General features: G+C 44.4%; 1 protein-coding gene across 5 annotated transcripts in view; it reads left to right on the top strand.

Moving 5' to 3' along the window:
* Nucleotides 1-13,050, top strand: part of FAR2 (fatty acyl-CoA reductase 2) — a 181,466-nt gene that overhangs the window by 38,678 nt on the left and 129,738 nt on the right. The window contains exon 2 of one of the 5 annotated variants that reach the window (XM_053258241.1): nt 891-971. The exons of the other annotated variants lie outside the window; for them this stretch is intronic. Within the exon in view, the coding sequence (XP_053114216.1) occupies nt 959-971 (13 nt within the window). The 5' untranslated portion in view covers nt 891-958. The remainder of the gene's footprint in view (nt 1-890; nt 972-13,050) is intronic. 5 annotated transcript variants of the gene reach the window in all.

The raw sequence follows: 13,050 nt of genomic DNA, 5'->3' as shown, positions 1-13,050 counted from the left end.
ACATTAAAATTAACTATTAAAAATATTAACAAATGCAGTTGTTGGTTACTTGCAGATCCTTCCCCATCAAGGGACCCACAATTTAAAGTATAGTGGCCAGAATATCCATCTTATTTATTTATTATTTCTCTGTGTGAACAGCCCTGAGCTATTTTTGGAAGGGCAGTATAGGAATAGAATAGAATGAAATGAAATAAATCAATAATATTGTCCCTGCTTGGTCAGTGGATTGCATACCAACCCCAAACAAATGCCAAATCTTCTCCTCACCCTAAATCACTGTTGTGGGTCAGCAGGTAAGGCAAGGGGAAAGAGGCATGAGGGATGGTGTCAATGGGCTCCAGCCCAGGGGTGGGGCCAGCAAGGCAGGTGGGAGGGCATCTGGTCTCAGGCAGTCAACTGCATTGAGCTGCTGCTGCTCATGAGTCAGCAGGACAGGCTAAGAGCTCTTCATGGCTCCTGCTGTTGCTGCAGGATATTCCTTCGTGTGGGCCAGGAAAAAAGTCCCTGCCAGTATTTCCTCTATCGGGGATTCCCAGATGTTGTTGACTACAACTCCCAGAATCCCCAGCTGAAATGGGTTTTGCTTGGGGGTTGTGGAAATTGTAGTCCACAACATCAGGGAAGCCATGTTAGAGGGAGCACTGGTCCCTGCAGGCCTATAGTCCAGCATTGGCAAGACCCAATGATGCTATGAACAGATCAGTGTCTTAGGAAAGTTTGAGTGGTTGCAAAATAAATGAAATTGGTTTCATTTTTTTGTAATGAATCAAATTTTTCAAATGACGGACTCTTAACATTTCTTGTTTGGAACTTGATAGTAGAAAAACTCTGATTTTCTTTTTATTAATATCTATGTATATTGAAACATTGGCTAACATTCTCCTCAGGGCTATGAAGACAGAAATAGCCCTTCAAAGATGCAAACAGACTCCAGTCTTTCCCTGTAGCCTCAGAGATGGCAGTAGAAGGTGGGTGTGATTTCCCTTGCTCTTTCCTCCTTCCTGCACAACCCTCATGGGCAGATTCCTGGGAAGTAAAAACTTCTCTGGAGAAAACCATGCCCTCCCCTACCCACTTCTAGGACTGTGAGGAAAGACTGGAGCACAGTTAAGCACCAGTCTGTTTGCATCTCCACAGGGTTTCTTCCATTTTTGTAGCCCTGCTGAGAATGTTAGCCACTATGTTTTATTATATCCAGTATTTGAACTTTATTTTGTACATTTTCAGTAATTTAATGTGTATACAGAAAATTCTCCCTTATGTATATTTGATGTATTATATTTCATGTAAGATGTTATGGAAGCCTAAAGGAAGGAAGGCATTCCTAAAACCTCAGTTTAGGTGCCTTTTATTCCTTATACCTTTTCCTTTTGTTCTTATTTTAAATTTCTGCCAGAGTCTTGCTGTGGGGAGAGCCCTGGCTAACCTTGGCTTGCAGTGCCAAGGTTTTAAAATAGTAACCTTTTAAAACTTAACAAAAAGTCTGGTCTTAAGGATGTTTACTCATGAGTAAGCCACTGCACTTATTATTATTAATAATAATAATAATAGTAATAATAATAATAATAATAATAATAATAATTCAGTTTCTATACCTCCCTTCCAAAAATGGCTCAGGGTGGTTTACAAAGAGAGATAACAAACAAATAAGATGGTTCCCTGTCCCCAAAGGGCTCACATTCTAAAACAAAACAATAAGGCAGACACCAGCAACAGTCACTGGAGGGATACTGTGCTGGAGGTGGATAGGGCCAGTTACTCTCCCCCTGCTAAATAAAGAGGATCACCACGGTAAAAGGTGCCTCTTTGCCCAGTTAGTGGGGTCTTAGTAGTAGTCATGTGCATGACTGGCTCGGACAGCCGCCGGTGGGGCAGGGAGTGGTTCCCTTGAAAAGCAGGTAAGGCGCTCCTCCGCCGCCCCTGCACTCCGTTTTTCTGGCGATGGCCCTCACACTCTAAAAGGCTGTGTGCAGCTGCAGTACTGTTCCCTGTAGCCACTGGAAAAAAGTGGTGGGGCAGCTAACGAGCAGGCAAGGAGCTTCCTTTTAAGGGAACCACTCCTTGCCTCACTGAGTCCGTTTGAATGCCAGCGCACGAGCCGGTTTGGCACTTTTTGGCGCTTGCACCCCAAACCTAAGCTTGCACCCCAAACCTAAGTGGCGGGCTACCTAAGGGGGCTCACCACTGCTAGGAGCTGTGTGGCTCCCAGTGGTTCACACGGGCAGCAGAATGGGCTCCTTTCGCCCGGTTTCTGCTGCGCATGTGAATAGCCTCAAGGTCTCTGTCCGAGGCGAGAGAGCTTCAGGTTCCCCATACACTACCCCTTATCCCTTGCTATCAGATGTCAGACAGTACCTTTCCTGTTCAGGGCAGACAAATTGACCTTCTATTTAAACAACGAGTCCTTTCTCATTATCAGTGAGAGAGAGCTTGAAGGAGTGCGGGGAGCAGGGCCAGAATAAGGGCAACTGATGCCCTAAGCACAGCCCAACAATGGTGCCCCCCCTCAGCCCCCTCCATTGCTTAACTGACAAGACAGGCCTCAAGCAAATTATTTACTTATACCTTAATATTTATTTAAATTTTTAAACGTTTTCTTCTAGATTTTTTAAGGTAAAACACAAGAGTTCCACTGCCTATAATTTCTTATAAATAGCCACAACAGAAGAAATGATTGAGAAAAATATTTCATCTTCAAGGTCAGACTTCATAACAAACAACTATTTTTACGTGACGTTTTATCAATATTTTGTACTGCTCTTTATAGTAATCTTTTGCAAATCAATGACTTTTTACTTCAGATAGATAGTTTAGTAGTTTCTCGAAACATTAGTCGCTCACCGAGCCAAAGAAAACATTTTTTTTAACAATGCAGAGTAAAGTCGAACACAGCAGATAAAAACAATTTCAAAATATCAACTAAAGTTGAGTGTGGCAGTGAAATGCAAGATGGCAAAAGAAAGAAATAAGGAAGGCAAAAAGAGAGTTTGAGGAACATTTAGCTAAAAGTATCAAGGGGAATAATAAATACTTCTTTAAATACATCAGAAGCAGGAAACCTGCCAGGGAGGCTGTTGGACCATTAGACAATGAGGGAGGGAAATGGATGATTAAGGAGGATATGGAGGTTGCAGAGAAGCTCAATGAGTTCTTTGTGTCCATCTTCACAGCATAGTATACAGAGCATATACCTGTTCCTGAACCAGACTTTTCAGGGATGGAGGCTAAAGAACTGAGTCAGATAGAAGTGACAAAAGATGAAGTTCTAAACTGTCTGGAAAAACTGAAAACTAACAAATCGCCAGGGCCCGATGGCATCCATCCAAGAGTCCTCAAAGAACTCAAATGTGAAATTGCCGACCTCCTTGTCAAAATATACAATTTATCCCTGCAATCAGGATCTATACTGGAAGACTAGAAGGTAGCAAATGTAACATTGATTTTCAAAAGGGGCGATCCGAGAAATTACAGGCTGGTTAGCTTAACATCCGTTGCAGGCAAATTGATGGAAAGCATCCTCAAGGATAAAATTGTAAAGCACATAGAAGAAGGGCCCTGCTGGGGGAGAACCAGCATGGTTTCTGCAAGGGAAATCTTGCCTCACAAAACTTTTGGAGTTCTTTAGAGTGTCAACAAGTGTGTGGATCAAGGTGATCCAGTTGACATAGTCTACCTGGACTTCCAAAAAGCTTTCGACAAAGTTCCTCATCAAAGACTCCTGAGGAAACCTAGCAGTCATGGGATAAGGGGACAAGTACATGTGTGGATTGCAAACTGGTTGAAGGACAGGAAACAGAGGTTAGGGATAAATGGAGAGTTTTCACAATGGAGGGAAGTAAGAAGTGGGGTCCCCCAGGGATCTGTACTGAGACTGATGATTATTAATTTATTCATAAATGATATAGAAGTAGGGGTAAGCAGCAAGGTAGCCAAATTTGCAGATGATACCAAACTCTTTAGGGTAGTGAAATCCAAAAGTGTTTGTGAGGAGCTCCAAAAGGATCTCTCCAAACTGGGTGAGTGGGCGACAAAATGACAAATGAGGTTTATTTTTATTTATTTATTTTTGCATTTTTATACCGCCTTTCGTTAAAAGATAGCCCCAAGGCAGTTTACAGAAGTTAAAAACATACAATAAAAACACAATAAAAACATCATGCTAAAGGTATAAAAACATATAAAAACAGGCATAAAACAATACAACAGATAAAAAACACCCAGAAGCAGATGTAAAAACGATTATGTAAAAGCCTGGGTAAAAAGCCAAGTCTTTACAAGCTTTCTAAGGTTCAGTGTTGGCAAGTGTAAAGTGATGCACACTGGGATGAAAAATCCCAACTTCAAGTATACACTGCTGGAAACTGAGCTGTTGGAGACTGACCAGGAGAGGGATCTTGGGGTTGTGGTGGACAACTCGCTGAAAGTGTCGACTTAATGTGCAGCAGCTGTGAAAAAGGCCAGTTCCATGCTAGAGATCATTAGGAAGGGGATTGAAAATAAAACTGCTAATATTATAATGCCCTTATACAAAACTATGGTGCGGCCACACCTGGAGTACTGTGTACAATTCTGGTCACCACATCTAAAAAAAGGACATTGTAGAACTGGAAAAGGTGCAGAAGAGGGCAACCAAGATGATCAGGGGCCTAGAGCACCTTTTTTATGAGGCAAGGCTACAACATCTGGGGTTATTTAGTTTAGAAAAAAAACGACTGTGGGGAGACATGATAGAGGTCTATAAAATCATGCATGGTGTGGAGAAAGTGGATAGAGAGAAATTCTTCTCCCTCTCCCATAACACTAGAACCAGGGGTCATCCCATGAAACTGATTGCCAGAAAATCTAGGACCAACAAATCAGGGGCATAACAAGGCTGGAGTGGGCCCAGAGACAAAATTTTAAAATGGACTCCTCGCTGATACACACACACACACAAGGAGGGAGGCAGGGGGAGAGGGTCGAGAGACAGATACTAGCCAGGTCGAACGAAGAAATACGAAGGAAGGATCATAATGAAGGAAGCTCTGCGGGTGTTGTGGAGTCATGTGACTTGCCTCTGGGGGGCCCCTCGAGGCGTGGGGGCCCCCAGGCAGCCGCCTCCCCTCGCCTAATAGTAGTTACGCCCCTGCAACAAATGGAAGTATTTTTTCACACAATGCATAATCAACTTGTGGAATTCTCTGCCACAAGATGTGGTGACAGCCAACAACCTGGATGGCTTTAAGAGGGGTTTGGATAACTTCATGGAGGAGAGGTCTGTCAATGGCTACTAGTGAGAGGGCCACCTCCAGCCTCAAAGGCAGGATGCCTGTGAGTTCCAGTTGCAGGGGAGTAACAGCAGGAAAGAGGGCATACCCTCAACTCCTGCCCTGTGGCTCCCAGCAGCATTTGTTGGGCCACTGTGTGAAACAGGATGCTGGACTAGATGGGCCTTGGGCCTGATCCAGCAGGGCTGCTCTTAGGTTCTTATGTTCAGTGAAAGAGTTAAAGGCATGATTGCTAGGGGGGAAACTCTGCGGTGCCCCCCTTCCCTTGATGCCCTCAGCCCGTGCTTGTTTTGCCTTATGGTTAATTCAGGGCTGGTGAGGAGAAAGGCTGCTAACGCTTACCTCCCCCACAGACGATCCCTCCATGTTGGGTGGGCAAATCACCCACCTAGATGAACATACCGGCTTTCCCTGGCTGTGTGGAGGGTTGGGGGCCAGGATGTGTTGTCCAAGCCCCCAGAAAGCCCATAATGCACCATGTGAGAGTGCAGTGCATTATGGGGATTCTCCCTGCATTGGCCGAGAGGCTGCTGCTGTGTCAGAGCCATGCGGCACCGCACAGATCATTTAGCCTGGGTGAAGGACACGCTCATGCCCTTAACCCTGACTAAGTGGCGGGCTTGTTTGGCGGGTTTGCCACCACGCCACCTCCAGGAGCCACATGGCTCCCAGCAGTTCTTCGCTTTCTTAGCCCAGTTTATCTAAGTTCCAAGTCTTCCAAAAAGCTTGTCTGTGGTCAGTGTTGATAATTAACCACTTCATTCATCTTTATTTTAGAGTGCTGGATAGTTATATCTCTGATGTTTGGTAAAACAGTACAAAACCCAAAGCCTAGTGCTCCTCGGGCAACTCTCAGCCTATTTGATCTTGTCAATGTTTCTCATAATAAGCCTTGTTCTGACATTCTTCAGCTTGTCAATGTTGCACCCTACGGTAACCATGAGAGCTGTAGGGTACTGTCTTCAGAAAAATGCTGTAAATCATGGGGAGCAGTTGGACGTTTTAGCATGTGTTCTGGCAGGAGTGGGGCTTCTTGGCATACTCTCAGGTAGTCTGTAATCATGTACTATGCCCCCACTTTCATAACACCTGAACAGAAATAGAATGATGATTTTAAAGTACAGTTTTGAGAAGTTCTTGAATTTTTGAGTTAAATTTGAGAAGTTATTCACATGTTGAATGATACTGAAATGACCCCTTTGTTTGCAACTGTAAACTGACTGAGTCACAGTAAATTGTTACCCGTTAGCTGCTGCTGAATCTAACAATTGCCCTACTGGTTTTCCGTGAGGTTTATAAAGCCACAAATCAGGGTGGATTTGATTTAAATCAAACTGATTTAAATCACGATTTAAATCACGATTTAAATCACTAGCAGGGTGGATAAAAATCAAAAAAATCCAATTTAAATCAAAAAACCCCTATTTTTTTATTTAAATTGGATTTTTTTTATTTAAATTGGATTTTTTTTATTTTTATCCACCCTGCTAGTGATTTAAATTGTGATTTAAATCAGTTTGATTTAAATCAAATCCACCCTACCACAAATGGTAGGAAGAGATGCTTAGACTCAGCAGAAGCTTACTTGATGGACTGCATTGTGTTGAGTTTTTAAAAAGCAAAGGCTTTGTTAGCAAATGCATGACCAAGGATATTTAGAGACACTAAATATCCCCCCACCCACCGGTTCTCATTTAAGAGTGCATCTAGCTTGGTGTTAATTATTTTTCCCAGTGCAATCTATTACTAATAATTGCATAAGCAGGTGCTGTCTTCTGCATTCCATGATATTCCAGAAGAGTGTTTTAAAAGGCCTAAAGGCAAAGTTTTTCAGAGCATACACCAAATGCCTTTATGACTGGAAGCAACTTCATTAAGAACTCACAAGGTTTGCAGGCCACCCCGCCCCTCTTCCTCCGAAGGGGTGGTAGCTCAGTGGCAGAGCATCTGCTTTGCAAGCAGAAAATCCCAGGTTTGATCCCTGGCATCTCCAGGTAGGGCTCAGAGAGACTCCTGGCTGACATTTTAGGGAAGCCGCTGCCAGTCAGTGTAGACAGTACCAAGCTAGATGGACCAATGTTCTGACTCTGTAAAAGGCAGCCTGCTACGTGAGGGTGTCCTCTTTTCTTTTAAGCATAGGGAAATGTGATGATCCAGTCTCTGTGTTTTGACTTCACATCATGATCAGTAGGCTGAAGTTCTGATCAGGCCATTAGAATTATTGGCTGGATAAGCAACCCTATTATGTTGCCTACTTAGCAAAAAGAAGGAAAGGAGCAGGAGACTCTTCACACGCCAGATTAAAGCCTTGTTTTTCTCCCCTCCCCCAGGGGAGAGGGAGAAATGCCAGCCTGACATTTTGGGCAAAGGACAAGATGGCATGTGCCCCCTTCCTTGTACAATTCCTACATCAACTCTTTTCCTCCCCCAGTCCTCCTGACCTCCTTTCCTTGACTCTGTTCCCGCTGTGTTTTTTTTACTGCCTCCCCTTACTCTCTCCCCACTCACACACACTCTCCACCCCCAAGCAAAAAAAAGGTAGGAGGAAAAAAAGATATTCCTTGCAAAGGGCTTAGAAGGTGATTTTTGAAGTCAAACGTTACTTGAGCACATGTAATGTTTTTTTTACCAGAAACAGACTCTGTTTTTCGTGCCTTTTGCGGATACGCTGTTAAAATTAATTTGCTACCATTGTCATTCTTCAAGGCTCAGCCCCCCACCCCCGGGGTTACTAGAAGAGATGAAATTCTCTTTTATGCATAAATAATATGTAATGAATATTGAAATAGTAAGTGCATATGTTTGAAGAATATGTTGTTGTGGGTAGCATGTTGGACTTTGGCTAGGGAGGCCAGGGTTTATATTTCCACTGAGCATCAGGCTAACTGGGTGATCCTAAGCCAGTTACTCTTTCTTACCTCACTGGGTTGGTGTGATGATAAAATAGAGTAAACCACTTCTGTGTATGCCAGCTTTAGCTCAAGGGAGCTATGTTGGGATGCAATCAACAGCAACATTAAGGCACCATGCTTTGCACTGTCTTCCACTTCACATGCTGATGATGCTCATTCTGAACTTTTTGTAAAAGTTGGTAGGGTAATGGCCACCATGTCACCATAATGGTGACCTTAGGGTTGTTTTCACAACCACAGATTCCTGGATAAGAGGGACTAACCCAGGAATCTGTGGTCATCTGAGGCACCAGGAGTCGTCCTGTCCCAGCAGTTCTGAACCTGGGTAGCATATCTGGGTGAAAGTGAGGTAGGACCAAAAAAGGGGGGGTTGGCTGCCCTACCTTTTTCATTGGGTTGTCTGCCACATGGGTGCACCTTAAACTGTTTCCAGGCCACTTTACCAAAGAGTTCTGTGGAAAGCAGGGCCAGGGAGAGGAAAGCTGCAGCAGTACTGAGGGCTGCCTCTCTGCTGCTACTACAATGCATTGTGGGATATATGGAGGATTTTAACAGTGGAGAATGCCACTGTGGCATTCATTTTGGCATACGAATTGTGGAGCCCAAAGGAGGCTGTGGTCTGGGAGGCATGAGGTAAGAGCTTGCCTTCACACCAGCCCACCCCCATATGGTTGTGAGAACAAGCCCTTTTTCTTTTTAATCTTCCAAGCCTGGTTCTTCTCTGTTGTGAACATTTGTCCATTATGAGATGCCCCAAAACTAGTGTTTTCCCCCTGTGCTAGAGCTCATCAGTAATGGGATCAGCCACTGAGCATGCTCGAGACAGGCTGGATATAATTGAATGCTAGTTCCTCTCACCAGAGGGCGCCCATCCCCAGTTCTGGTCTTGTCTGCTTGAGGCTCGCATGCTTAAAATTTTGCTCCTGACTTACTTGCTAGTTTCTAGCTAGTTCCTCTTCCTTTTAGTTGTTTCAGTTAGTTTATCCACATTGTCCAAACAGTTTTGCATTTTTAAATTCGGCTGATTTGGCTAGCGTTTACTTTCGTTTTTTAGTGTAGTCCTTTTTCAGCATTTTCTTCAGTCTCTTCTTATGATGCTCCATTATGGAACTTGCGCACACAGAGGTTTTAACAGGGGACCCCTCTTAGAAGGCCTCCTCCTTTTTGCCTGCTCAAGCGGCTTTAGCTTTACTTCCCTCTCTCCTGGGCTGTTAGCACCTTCTAAAAGCTAGCAAGCTATTCCTGCTTTGGCAGAGGCTCCCATGGTGGCTACCATCTCCTTGCCAAGCAAGGTGGCTAATAGATCCAGGCATGGCAAATGGGCAACGAAAGCAAACCCCAAAAAGGAATAAGCATTCTCCATGTGTGTGTGCCTGCTTATGAAGCAGTCTACAAAGGGCGAAGCCACGCTCTAAGGAGCTTGCTGCACAGAAGGCTAAATAAGGGGAAGGACGGCCATTGCCAGGTGGGTGATCCATTGGCGTCCCGCAGCAATTCCCCCGTGGTTGTTGCAGAGGGGAATCTGGCTGGTCCGCACAATCCCCCACACACCACCCAAGCCAGCTAGTAGAAAACCTACACACCGATGGAAGCATGCTACACTTCCCATCGGACATGGAGAACTAGGGCAGTCTAAGAGACTTTTCCTTGGGAGGAGGTGTACCGCTGGAACTTCGGTCTAATGTCCTTTCAGGTAATGCTGTTTCCCCTTTATCTAGGGCTGACACCTCCTCCCTTCCCACCCGATATGGCTGAACGTTTTCCTGGATAGGGAATGCCTACTCTCCTTTCCCGCTGACACAGCCTGCTCCCCAGCAGCCACCCTGTCTTCTTCCTGTGGTGGCATTTCCTTCCGGTGGGCTATCCCATCCCACAGAATGCTTCTCCATATCCTAGTCAGAGGGGAAGGGCTATCCCTCTTGCTTTTTGTAAGGGACTTGTTTGCACTTAAGCCTTTGAGGCTGAGATGCCTCGGCATTGCCTTCTTCTTCTGGGGCAGAGGTAGAGCCTAGGGCTCCTAAGCATCCTCCAGAGCCCAGCATGCTGACTCAACCGTTGGGCCCTACTGCCCCTGCGCTCCCACCATCAGGGTGGATTTGATTTAAATCAAACTGATTTAAATCACGATTTAAATCACTAGCAGGGTGGATAAAAATAAAAAAAAATCCGATTTAAATCAAAAAAATCCGATTTTTTAAATTTAAATTGGATTTTTTGATTTAAATTGGATTTTTTTTATTTTTATCCACCCTGCTAGTGATTTAAATCGTGATTTAAATCAATTTGATTTAAATCAAATCCACCCTGCCCACCATACTTCCTGGCTCTTTCTTACCTTTTGGAATGGGACCGAGGTGCATTGGTAGTGCTTTGGACTGCCATAGGAGAACCCCTGTTGGTCAGCATGGGCAGGGCTGAGCTGGATGGAAAGATGGTTTGACTTGCTTAAAAGCAGCTTACTATGTTCCTAAGGTTCTAGCATCACTTAACACTCAATAGGTAATGTATTTATACGTCAGTCCTTTAACCACCTTAAGTGGCACAGTGGGTAAATGCTTGACTAGCAAGCAGAAGGTTGCCAGTTTGAATCCAAGCTGGTAACTATTTTGGACGGTAGCGAAATGCTGACGAGATGCTGAAAGGCATCATCTTATACAGTGTGGGAGGAGGCAGTGGTAAACCCCTCCTGTATGATTTGCCTGAGCCTTGGCACCCAAATGGATCAGTCTAGGAGTAAAAGGAGTTATTGGAGCAAGTTAAGCCTCCAGTGGTACATATATCCACCCGTCTATTTGTCTCTGCCTATGTTGATGTGCTTTTTTCCAAAGCTAAGCAGCCATTTATGGCGTCTCACCGGCAGACATGTTGCAACCTTCTGAATGTTTTCTCTCCTGATCGGGCCCCTTCTAGCTTTTTACCACATATGAAATTATTTTTAGCTATATTACTACTACTATTGAAATCCCCCTTCTATCTTTTCTGTGCATTTTATTATGGAAAAGTATGTTTCGCAGTTTTAGTTTCTTAGTAGCTTGTTTCTTTTTAGTAGCTTGTCTCCTTTTAAATTGTAATTATTTTAAATTTTAACCTTTTCACAATAGCTATCATCATATTTGCAATCATCTCTATCAACATGTAACTTTTCTCCAGTATTACCTTCATTTAATGTGTAATTTTATGCGGGTCTCTGACCATAATAAAGCTTGATTCTGATTCTGATCAGGCCCCCTTGCCCTCCATGCTTTTTCTGTTTTGTTCAAGCACCTTCTAATGGCAGGGGAGGATTTTATTTTTTTAAAGCACCCTGGCTAGACCACCAGAAAGCCTCATGTAGACCCATTGGGACCTACCCCAGAATCTCTAGGCGTTACCTCCTGAGGTCACCACTCTGTTGGCAGCAGTTTGTGTAGACCTCCTCACTGTGCAAATGGCCTCAGAGGCATGGTTGAATATCGAGAGCCAAGAACAGTGGTAGTCCTTGAAGGACAGGAAGTGTACTCTGTTGTAAACAACAACAACAAAACTCTCAAACCCTCCACGGTTATTAGAGACGCCTCTGCTAACTTTCTTTATCTTGGCCGCCATTTGTGGGCCAAAGAGTTGGTTTCTTAATTCCCCCTAAAATGCCAGTTGAGGCAAGGCATTAACTAATGGTTAAGGCAAGAATCTTTATGGCAGGCTCCAGCCTTGTCTGTGTCCAGCAAGCCCTTAGGGCTTTAGTCTCTGGAGTGGTATTTTGCAGATCATTGGGGCTCAAGGGTTGACACGTAGACTCCAATTCAAAGCTTGTACTAACATCTTCTGTCCTTTTTCTGGCTCTAACCACACTGGTTCTTCTGTACTTCCAATCAGGAAACTGGACAGACACGCCCTCATTTGTACAAACAATACCACTATGTAATCCCTCATCAACCACCAGGGGGGCAAAACTTCATTCCAAAAGCTTAATGAGAGAATCAGATCTTCTTCTCTGGTTGGTGGAGAGGCATCTCTGTTTGGAAACCGCTGAACACCTCAGTGGGGTGAACAACCTTCACCACACTGGCTAAACCGCCAGAAGGGGACCCATCCAAATGGATGTTCCATCTGCAGATCTTCCATTAGGTCATTGTCCGCCTAGACATTGTGCTACTAGATTTCTTTGCATCTCCTCTCAACAGGTACCATGTTTCATTTCCAGGTTCCTGACTACCGAAGTGGAGACCACAGATGCCCTGTCACTCCCCTTGGCCTCAGGTCTCCTTTATGCATCCCCTCCAACAATTATTCTCCCTAATGTCATTGGGAAGCTGTGCATGGAGGGATCAGGAACCATCCCGATTGCTACTCTCTGGCCTCGACGGGTGTGGTTCACTGACTTAATCTACCTCTCAGTCCGGCCCCCTGGTGCCTCCCTTGTCATCCGGACCTCCTGTCGCAGGGGCCATATTATACCCGGACCACTGTTTAACCCAAGTTTGCTCCTGGGTTTTCGCCATGAGAAGCTAGGGGTGAAAGAATATTCCCAGCAAGTTCAAGGCACTATCATAATATGACTCAGTATATGGCAGTTTCCTACAGTGAGGGAAATAAGTATTTGATCCCCTGCTGATTTTGTCCGTTTGCCCTCTGACACAGAAATGACCAGGCTATAATTGGAATGGTAGGTTTATTGGAGCTGTGAGAGACAGAATAACAACAAACAAATCCTCAAAAGCCCAGTGCCCAAAAGTCAGCAATGGATTTGCATTGTAGTGAGGGAAATAAGTATTCGATCCCCTATCAACCAGCAAGATTTCAGGCTCCCAGGTGTCTTTTCACTATATGCAGGTAACGAGCTGAGATGAGGAACACCCTCTGTAAGGGAGTGCTCTTAATCCCAGCTTGTT

The sequence above is a fragment of the Hemicordylus capensis genome, chromosome 5 (genome assembly GCF_027244095.1).
Source record: "Hemicordylus capensis ecotype Gifberg chromosome 5, rHemCap1.1.pri, whole genome shotgun sequence".
Classification (NCBI taxonomy): Eukaryota; Metazoa; Chordata; class Lepidosauria; order Squamata; family Cordylidae; genus Hemicordylus; species Hemicordylus capensis.
Note: the sequence above shows the minus strand (reverse complement) of the source record. Positions and strands in the feature narration are given on the sequence as shown.